Source organism: Musa acuminata, chromosome BXJ1-7, assembly GCF_036884655.1.
Source record: "Musa acuminata AAA Group cultivar baxijiao chromosome BXJ1-7, Cavendish_Baxijiao_AAA, whole genome shotgun sequence".
Taxonomy (NCBI): Eukaryota; Viridiplantae; Streptophyta; class Magnoliopsida; order Zingiberales; family Musaceae; genus Musa; species Musa acuminata.
In genome coordinates this window covers 14,535,110-14,545,861 of record NC_088333.1, presented here as the reverse complement: position 1 = coordinate 14,545,861, position 10,752 = coordinate 14,535,110, and the positions used below count along the sequence as shown (strand labels likewise).

Genomic DNA, 10,752 nt, shown 5'->3' with positions numbered 1-10,752 from the left:
AATTAAATATTTTATTCAATAATTTGAGTCAAACAAAATTAATAAACCAATTAGCTTGGATAGTGCCTTTTGATTAATTAAACAAAGTAAAGAAAAAAACCATCTTTCATTTTATGATAAATTTTAGCTTAAAGGATTAGGGAATGACACTTAATTTAACTCATATTTCTTGAGTTACAACTACTTTGGCTCCTTATTTCTTGAGGCTGCAGCAAATGATCAAGATAACACTTATTCCCACTAAAAATTATTCATATTGCTTCTATTGGACAGATAAAACAAGATGTTTTTCACTGATTTGAATTCAAATATATACAATCTGTAATGAGGTATCTGCTTCTTCACATCTGTAGTGAAGTACTGAATCTGTATCAAGTAAGAGCCTATATGAACTTCCTCTCAATAGGCTAGTGAAGCTTGATAGTTGATAGTGATCTTGCACTTGTTCATCATCCTACACCTAAAAGAGACCATGCAGGTGCCGGTTGAGGATGTGTCTCATCTGTGGCATTCAGTACTGGCACTAGGAGCACACTGTATGAATCAGGAATTGCTGCTTAGGGCTGAGCAAAACTGATGAGGTTTTTATTCTGTGATCAGTCACCAGGTTTTTTCTTTGGTAAATCTTGTTCTACTCCAACTCACTCTGTGACTAGTGACTACACTTTCTTGTTTCCCTCAAAACTTGTAGAGGGATTTGGATGCCCATTTTTCTGTTGGGTTCTGCATCTACCAACGCTTGATACACCAATATCTCTGAATGCAGATGAAATCATTCCTATTTCTTGTCATTGCATTCCTACATTCCAAGGAAACTCCCAATCAGCTTCCACTCGACAGGTCTCCTTCCACTCTCTTCATTTGATAACCTTGAAATATCAGAACCATGTATCATGCAGCATATTGCAGCAGAGACATCTTATCACACAGTTCCCACATGTTGTCCCAGTTTCCAGGCAAATAAACTTTGCATCTCGTATTGATAAGACTAAACAAGTAGAAAGAAGATTTGTGATTCATGAATGCAAGCAGATCCAGTCTCTTCTCATGCTGAAACATCATGCAACTACTGTATGAGAATACATGATTGCCTATGTGATAATCCCTGCACCATCCAAGTTCCAGCTCAAAGATAATTTCGAGAAAAATAATCTTTTGCCAATTTCTTGCAAAGAGAATAACCAAGTAACATCGAGTACACTTTGATAATGGACTGGCAAATACAAATCTTTCCTGCAAAGACAACATAGATTATAAGAATGATTTTGATAATAGAGAGATGCTACTTAAAGTTCATGCTAGTCTTTTGCGGAAACATGCTACCTATAGTTAAATATGATTTGTTGAGAAAGTAACGGTGCAATGTAGAAGTAACTTAATTTGGTAAAAGACAATGCAAAGAAAGAAAAAACACAGAAAAAGAGAGTACATCTTTGGCTTCAAAGAATATAAGAAATTCCCTATCTGCCTTAACCAGAAATTTTTACTAATAAATCAGAAACTCAATTACTAATTCTTGTTATCTTTTAGACCCAAACCTTTCTGTGTCAAGATACCATCTAATCTCAATATCCTGCTTCCGACTAATTCTTCTTTGGTGCTGATTCCACTGTAATATCAATAGCATAAGTAGAGGGACTCCACATCATTGGGCTACAATGAAACATCCACCGGTCTCTATTGTACTCGATCCATTTTAACTTTAGACATGATGATCTTTCTAACATTATCATTTTGTTCACAACCTGCACTATTGCACATAACACGATGCATTCTATAACAGGCCCTCTGCTGTATCAAATGAGACCCACAGAAAATCTAGATTTATAGCATTTTAGAATCTCTGTTGCGATATAGTAATATAACTTTTTCTTCTGTCTCTTTTATTTGAGAAGATACAACAATGTTCTTCTCTTGTTTTAATTTTTATTTTATTTTACTCTCCATACAAAAACTTTTCTATTCTCAATGCCACAGGTTCCACAGTTAGCTTGAGACAAACATGCTTGGAAAAACATAGGCCAAGTAAGAACAACATTCCTATCAAACAACAATCCCTATACATATCCTTTGCATACAAAGATAATTATGCAACAAACTAATGAGAACTAAAAGAGCCGAATGAGAATTAAAAGAGCCGTGCACGATAGCTTTACATTCTCCATAGGCTTATAAAGTTCAATAGAGTCAGGTGCCGAAACCCAAAATTGAACATGGTCTGATCACAGCCTCTTCATGGTCAGCTTTATTTTTCAGGCTCCTCATCTTCCTAACTGACAGCATAACAGCAATCTCATTTAGTAAAACTACATAGGCGAAATAAACAACAAGCTTCTGAACATATAGCTAGTAATTGCTGAGTCATTCTTCTGACCAAAATTTAATTTAAGAACGTCCCAGATGCTTGAGAAACCATAATGCAATGCATTTTACTTTTATACATGCTGATCTTTTTAATATTATCAATTTGTTCAACATCACCTGTCAATATTGCACAAAACACAATGCATTTTATATCAGGCCTTCTGCTATATCAAGCAAGAACAAAGAATTCTCAAAAAAACACTTAGAATCTTTGTTGAGAAATAGTAACATACGTTTTTTTTTAAGATATACATAAGATTCTTTCCTTCTTTTAATTTTAATTTTTAGTTTTACCACCCATATCAGAAGCCTTTCAATTCTGAATCTCACAGGAATATTACAGACAGTTTGAGATAAACATGCTTGGAAGAACATAGGCTAACAACATTCTAATCAACCGTGGAAAATCTAGAAGGAAACATAATAATAAACTCATATCCACCATCATCTATGGAGAGATATTATACTCCTCTTGCCACTTTCTCTATACTCTAATTATGAGAAAAGAGAATAAAACAGTGAGATGATTGAGCAAAATGTAAGCTTGAATATTTACCAGAATATTCAAGAATGTTTATGGTCATTGCTACCTCTGAGACATTAAATCGCATAAATTTACTTTATGTATCATATCATTGCTACACATGACAATAATAAATCCAGAGCTACTAATTGAAAGGGGAAAGACATTTAGCTTTTGATAAAAAATAACACAGGTAAACATTTAAATTAGCGTAAAAATACTTGGAAGAACATTAGCCAAGAAGTAACACAAATAAACAATTCCTGGAATGTTTATTGTTGCAATATTCTCATCACTTATTGCATCCTTCAATTAGTAAAATAAATAATTCATAAGACAATTTAATTGAAAATTTCTTAATATCGTTGCAAGATATAAGACAAAATAAGATATATAAAATTCTCGTCCACACGTAATAATAATGCACCCGAAGTTTCCCACTGGGAGAAGGAAGAAAAACGATCAGAGCTATTGAAGGATTCAAAGCAACCATTAACCTGATTGCCCAAACGCAATTATTCACAAATATTCAAAGAAACCCTCCATCAGATTACGCCTAGTGCCTTATGTTTCACAACAAGATTGCATCTTGAAAGCAGCAAGAGGAAGAAGAATGGGACGTCCAAATAGGTTGACCTGTTAATCAGTCAAGGGAATGGGAGGTGAAAGAAAAGTCGAGCTGCGAAGCGATATCATTGATCTGCTTCTTGACGCTCATGTCGATGAACTTGGACCCCGATGGCCCGTACCGAATCGTGAAGCCGGCAATGAGGGAGGGGTCGAGTACCGTCTTGATCCTCACGTTCTTGGCCCCGGTGAGCCTCTGCACTGCCTGCGCAATATGGGCGAGATCTTGTGGCTCCAGCCGGACCACAGACGATACGATGGCGACCTCCGTATTAGTCATTCGGTTGCAGCACGCCTCGAACTCCCTGGCGATCTCCTTGACGATGTCGATCCGCTGCATCTCGATGAGGATGTTGAGGAAGTTGGCAGTGTGGGGGCGGAGCTCGCAGGAGGCGGTGATCTCCTTCACCAACTCCGCCTTCCGATCCGGCGCCACAATGGGGTTGGCGAAGAAGGACTGGACCTCAGGGTCGGCGAATAGCCGATCCACCTTCTCCATGTCGGTGATGGAAGCCTCAAGACTGCCGTTCGACCGGGCGACGTCGGCGAGCGCGTTCGCGTATCTCGATGCCGCGGTGTCCATTATGACTGCTCCGGTAGCGCCACGGCAGCAGCCGCGGAAGGAGGGGGATGCAAGCCTGAGGGAGCAAAGACGGCGTGGAGCCGAGGGGAGGCGATGGAGGGAGAAGGACATCGGGATGACGATGGCGGAGGAAGGGGTGGCGGGGCGGAGGGCAACGGGAGACGGGGGGATCGCCGCCATCTCGGTTCACTTGTCGGGTTACAGCGAAGGGTAAAGAAATTTAATGTTTACAGTGAGACCATGGACGGACAGGATACGCGATAGATGGTAATCCAACGGTAGAATTTGGGGTTCACACAAGAAACGGGGTACTAATGGGCTTATAATAGGGCTTTTTGGGCCTTTCAATCAATCATGTACATATCATCAAGCTTGATTCAAATGGTAGTCCAAATCCGACGCGGTGCCATCCTTTTTAAAATGGGTTGCACCTGCTTAAAGCGTGTAATCACAGAGTTGATCTACGCTCCTGAGATATCGAGGAATCGAACGCAGCCCTAGTCTCAAATACTACCACCTCCAACTCGGTTTTCTCAGGTTCTTCTTGATCTCATCCCTTCGATAATTTGACTTCAGATTTACCTCTACATCCATCTCGTATCTTTCTCCTCATCTGTCCATCGCATTTTGTTCTCGGAGTGTGTCCGTGATCTCGTAATGCACTGGTTATTTCTCAGGCCTAGTAGGTGCTTGAGATTATGCTTCCTTTAGCTGATGTGAAGACATGGTTGTCTCAGTCTAATATAATCCGTTTTTGTCAAACGTTACTGTTGATTAGCACGTGGAGAAGCATGCCACTGTGCTGGATCTGCATCAATTGTATCTACTCATTTTTTGGTGTAGCTGGACAAAATATCTTGCTTCCGTTCCTGCATTATCCATGGGAGTATAGCAGCAGTTTTTTCTTGTTTCTATGATATGTAAACGAATCAAACGGAGCTGTGATCTGAAGTGGACGAAGTTATGTTTCAGGTTTAGTTGATATACGAGCTAGGATGGAGCACAGTGTCTATAAGGTCAAAATTACTGCTCATTCACAACATGAGTATGAATTACATGTGATCGTGTTTCTCGGAGAAATCTATGTTGGTGTCTTCGGGCCGTGTCCCAAGAGTCAGTGCGGCTCAATTCAGTCCCGATCGTATGAGGGTATCCACGTCGACGTCCGAGGTGGTGATGGAAGGATGAAATCGGGTTTGGGTTGATGCCTCCTGGACCGAGCCGAGGTGAGAATTGAGCTCTCGCTTCAGCATCACCTTCCTGCACAAAAGGTCAATGTCGAGAGGGGGATCCTCGACTTGATCTCTCTAAAACTCAAGTTAAATCGAGGTGAGTTTGAGGGTATTCATGGTCCAATCCTCAAGCGCTGGCTAGGGGGTCGACATTTATACCTGTTACAAGGTGTCGGTCGTATGTAGTTTGTTAATGGTCGTCGATGCGTCAAGCGGCATGGGTAGACTTGTGTGGTTCTGCATCATGCGACATCGCCTCTTATGATTCCAGGTGGTGCCGATATGGCTACATGTCGTTGCTAAGCTCGTGTCGTGCACATGCGCCACGTTGACTCCGAGGTGGCTGCCAGCTATTATCATGAGGGTGGTACTAGAATATTCCCTTTCATTTTTTCTTGTTTCTATGATATGTAAACGAATCAAACGGAGCTGTGATCTCAAGTGGACGAAGTTATGTTTCATGTTTAGTTGAATATATGAGCTAGGATGGAGCACACAGTGTTTGTAAGGTCAAAATTACTGCTCATTCACAACATGAGTATGAATTACAAAAGGTCAATGTCGAGAGGGGGATCCTTGACTTGACCCCTCTGAAGCTCAAGTTAGATCAACATGAGTTTGAAGGTATTCCTGGTCCAATCCTCTAGCGCTGGCTAAGGGGTCGGCATTTATATCTATTGCAAGGTGTCGGTCGTATGTAGTTTTTTAATAGTTGTCGATATGTCAGGCAGCATGGGTCAACTTGTGTGGTTCTGCGCCATGCGACTCCACTTCTTACGATTCCAAGTGGCGCCAGTATGGCCGCATGTCGTTGCCAAGCTCATGTCGTGTGCATGCGCCATGTTGACTCCGAGGTGGCTTCCAGCTATTATCATGGGGGTGGTACCAGAATATTCCCTATCATTTTTTCTTGTTTCTATGATATGTAAACGAATCAAACGGAGCTGTGATCTAAAGTGAACGAAGTTATGTTTCATGTTTAGTTGAATATATGAGCTAGGATAGAGCACACAATGTCTGTAAGGTCAAAATTACTACTCATTCACAACATGAGTATGAATTACATGTGATCATGTTTCTCGAAGAAATCTATGTTGGTGTCTTCGTATCGTGTTCATAGAGTCGGTACAGCTCAATTCGGTCCCGATCGTGCGAGGGCGTCCACGTGGATATCCGAGGTGGTGATGGAAGGATGAAATTGAGTTTAAGGTGATGCCTCTTGGACCAAGCTGAGGTGAGAATTGAGCTCTCGCTTCAGCGTCGCCTTCCTGCACAAAAGGTCAATATCGAGAGGGGGATCCTCGACTTGACCCCTCTGAAGCTCAAGTTAGATCGATGTGAGTTTGAGGGTATTCCTGGTCCAATCCTCTAGCGCTGGCCAGGGGGTCGGCATTTATACCTATTGCAAGGTGTCGATCATATGTAGTTTGTTAATGGTCGTCGATGCGTCAGGCGGCACGAGTCGACTTGTGTGGTTCTGTGCTGTGCGATGCTGCCTCTTACGATTCCGGGTGGCGCCGGTATGGCCACATGTCATTTCCAAGCTCGTGTCGTCTGCATGCGCCAAGTTGACTCCGAGCTGGCTGCCAGCTATTATCGTGGGGGTGGTACCAGAATATTCCCTATCATTTTCTCCCCCTAGAGGTGTGCCTCGGGTTCCTCATAGGGGGGCTCGAGGTACATCCTTTTGGTGACCGGGGTCCCTACTTTTCGACCGGATCCGTGGTGCCTTCAGGTGAGTGTGATTCGCCATGGCAGGCCCCTTTTCGAGTCGGGTGGCTTGTCCTTGTTTCTTGGGCCCACCATAGTAGGTCCTCTAGTTGAGGTGCACGACTCGGGCATGCATATGCCTTAGCAGGTCTTTTTGGCTGAGGTACACGACTTGAACACATGTTCACCTTAGTAGGTCTTCTTGGTCGAGGTGCACAACTCGGGCTTTGCTTGGCCGATGTGCACAACTCGGGCCTTGCTTAGTCGAGGTGCTCAACATGGGCACACGTTCGCCTTAGCAGGTCTTCTTAGTAGAGGTGCATGACTCGAGCTTTGCTTGGCTAAGGTGCACGACTCGAGCACACGCCAGCCTTTGTAGGTCTTCTTGGCTGAGATGCACAACTTGGGCCTTTCTTGGCCTAGGTGCATGACTTGGGCACATGTTTGTCTTAGTGGGTGTTCTTGACCGAGGTGCACGACTCGGGCTCACGTCTGTCGTAGCAGGTCTTTTAGTCAAGGCACATAACTCGGGCACAAATCCACCTTTGTGGGCTTTGCATGATCGAGGTGCATGACTCGGGCACACATCCGCCGTAGCGGGTCTTTTAGTCGAGGCACATGACTTGTGCATAAATTCGCCTTAGCAGGCTTTGTACGGCTGAGGTGCATGACTCGGGCTCTACTTTGGCCGAGGTTCATGACCCGGGCTCTGTTTGGCCGAGGTGCATGACTTGGGCTCTATTTGGCCAAGATGCACAACTCGGGCTTTGTTTGGCCGAGGTGCATGACTCAGGCTCACGTCCGTCATTGTGGGTCTTCTGGCCAAGGCACATGACTCGGGCACAAATCTGCCTTAGCGGGCTTTGCACGGCCAAGGTGCACGACTCGGGCACACGTTCGCCGTAGCAGGTCTTCTAGTTGAGGCATACGACTCAGGCACAAATCTACCTTAGCGGGCTTTGCACGGTTGAGGTGCACGACTTGGGCTCGCATTCATCGTGGTGGGTCTTTTGGCCGAGGTGGGCCTTGTGCATTTCTTCTCATCAAATGTTTTATTTTTATTTTTTTTAGCGCTCAAGTTTTTTAATCCTGGGGGCTTCTCCCTGGTGCCAAAATGATGAGTTAAGCTGTTTCTCGCTTCTGGGAAGGCGAAGGGTCATGTCGGGCAGTGGGTTTCTCTTTATAAACCCTCCGCTAGTGGTGGGGGGAGACATTCTACTCTTTTGCTCCTTGTCCTCTCCACCACCTTGGGTTGCCCTTTCCCTAGTCGTTAGCCGGATCCAGGTCGGGATGTCCTCTTCCTCTTCTTCTTCAAGTCGATTGTCGCTCAAGGTCTTTGAGTCGTCCTTGGGGAGTCCTAGGGTAGAGGTCCTGAGCTTGTCATCGAGTGGCATGTCCTCGATGGACGAGAAGGCCATCCAGGACTTGGAGGTGATGAAGGTGTCTTACGATTGCGACTTGGTTGTGACTGAGTAGCTTCTTGAGTGCTTTTGGGAACACTACTTCATCTCGGGCGAATTCGAGCTGCATGCCCCTCGACCTGGGCAATGATCCTACGACCCATTCCCGAACAAGTTTGGGTTAACCAGTGATGCGCTCGAGGTAGGACTTTAGTTCCCGCTACATCCGGTCATCGAGGCTTGCCTCAAATGGTGGAAAATTTTGCCTTCGTAGATGGCACCCAACTCGTGGTGCTATTTGTTGGCATTCCCCAAGGAAGAGGTGCGGGGATCATCCCAACTTGCACCCTCTTCGCGACATGTTTTCGCCTTTACAAGGGGCAGGGCAACTACCACCTGGTCGCCCGAGGTGGTTTCAAAGTGAGCGGGGCACCCTCAAACAACAAAGGGTGGAAATCTCACCACTTTTTCATAAGTTGTAGTTAGGGGTGGGAGTTCAGCCTCGAGTGGTCATCTTAGGCCATCAATAATGTCCCACCATACTTGACTGACGAGGAGTTCAAGTAGGTCGGGCATCTAATGGAGATTATGTCTTCTTCATAGGTGATTAAAATAATGATTGAAGACTGGCTGGTCGAAGTGGGCCTCAGCCCGACCCCTCGGGGTATGGCTTAGACCTTGTCCTTATTTCGTTCTTTTTTGCTCCCTTAGCATATTACTAACCTGTTTTCATGTCTCGGTAGGGATGAATCTAAGGGCGATGAAAGGGATGCCTCATGCCTCGAGCTCTTCAACCCCATGCCCACCTCAACCCCCTGTTCGGGAGTCCAAGGAGCTGACATCTGAGGTGCAATCACAGGGAGGCGAGTCATGTCGGCTAAAGAAGAGGCTGAAGGTGGGGATGTGGAAAATGTCCGAGGAGTTAGTGACTCAGGAGGCCGTGGCCTAGAAAGCATGCGAGCTGAGTGAAGCATCTCGGGGAGCTTCCCGAGGTGAGGGATCTGTAGCTGGAAGTGTCCAGGGTCAACTCCTCGAGCAGGAAGGTGGTTTGGCCCAAGTTAATGTGCGACTTATGTTGAACCCAAGCACACGCCAAGGACGAGCCCTTCAAGGCTCTCCATATGGCCAATCTATTGGAGGGGGCCTGGGTGCCCTAGTGGAGTAGCACTGTGTTGAATCTCAGATTTTGATGATGAAACCAATTGTTAAGTGTTTATGATTTGATCCGCATTTTGAGTGACGCAGGATGCTTCGATGAGGATGAGACAATTAAAGCAGGAAGAATCATGTTGGGCCAAGGGAAAACATGTCAGAAGATTGGATATCGAGCCGGAGGATCGGTTGACGTATTGACAGAAGGCTTCAGGCCAAGGATTCGGGCATCACGCCAAGAAGAGCGGATATTATGTCAAGGATATCAGAGTTGCGGAGGTCAACTGGCCAATTGGGCAATAGGCCGCAAGAGAGGACGATGCGCCGAAGAATCGGACGAAGCGTCGATGGACTAATGACATGCCGGACAACATGATTCATGCTTAGTAATAATTGTCTAGATCGAAGTGTATTTTATGTTTATAGGATTAACTACGATAGCAAGGCATAAAGCAAAATGAAGTCCCGGAGTCAAGAACGCGATTTCTTTGGGAGTTCGAGAGTTCGTCTGAAGTCTGGACGTTCATCGGAAGTTCTACCGGAATTGACCAAGAAGTCTAGGAGCTTGCTAAAGAAGCTCATTGGAACTCGCTAAGAAGATCATCATAAAGTCCAAGAACTTGCCGGGAGTCCGCTAGAACATTGCTGAGAGATCGTCGGAAGTTCGCCGAAAGATCGCCGAAAGCTCGCCGGAAGAAACCTAGACTTACAGACTTTGTTTAGCTTAGTAAATATCTTAAAATTTGTAGTTAGCATATAATTGGGATTAGAATTGTGTCAACCTAATTAGAGGACAGTTGGGCTAAGTTTGGGCTGTGTTGGGCCAAGAGAAAGGCCCAAATGGTGACCAAACAAGTGAAACTATCGTGGCATAGTCTCTGAGACTGTGTCAGGCATTGGTACCGCCAATCTGGGTGGTGGCACCGCCCAAACACATTCTTCTAGGTGGTCGTACCGCCCAATGTCAGACTACAGATGGTGGTACCGCTCGTACCCTGAAATTTTGGGGATTTGAATTTTGGCTCCATTTTTTAAGCCATTTGGGGTCTATAAATACCCTAGCTATTCCTACATAGAGTAATAAGAAAAGTGAACTAAAACTCTATGTTTCTAGAGTTGAAAACCCTTGTAAAGTATAGAGTCCCTCCTCCTAAAGTTTAG

The 10,752-nt window shown here is 44.7% G+C and overlaps 1 protein-coding gene across 4 annotated transcripts; it reads right to left on the bottom strand.

Annotated features, from left to right (window-relative positions):
- Positions 1–231: 231 nt before the first annotated feature.
- On the bottom strand, positions 232–4,343 carry LOC135678928 (ATP synthase delta chain, chloroplastic-like). 4 transcript variants are annotated; one of them, XR_010515116.1, is made up of 3 exons: positions 3,524–4,343; positions 2,157–2,269; positions 232–1,233 (listed from the first exon to the last, which is right to left on the bottom strand). XR_010515116.1 is itself a non-coding variant. In XM_065192185.1 (2 exons), exon 1 carries the CDS (start codon positions 4,275–4,277, stop codon positions 3,531–3,533), a length of 747 nt encoding a protein of 248 aa, XP_065048257.1. In that variant the 5' UTR covers positions 4,278–4,343; the 3' UTR covers positions 232–2,269; positions 3,524–3,530. The 4 variants fall into 4 exon arrangements, 2 of the variants coding, with proteins under 2 accessions (XP_065048257.1, XP_065048256.1); XR_010515115.1 differs by having other exon boundaries at positions 2,157–2,273; positions 3,524–4,340; XM_065192185.1 differs by having other exon boundaries at positions 232–2,269.
- Positions 4,344–10,752: the final 6,409 nt, after the last annotated feature.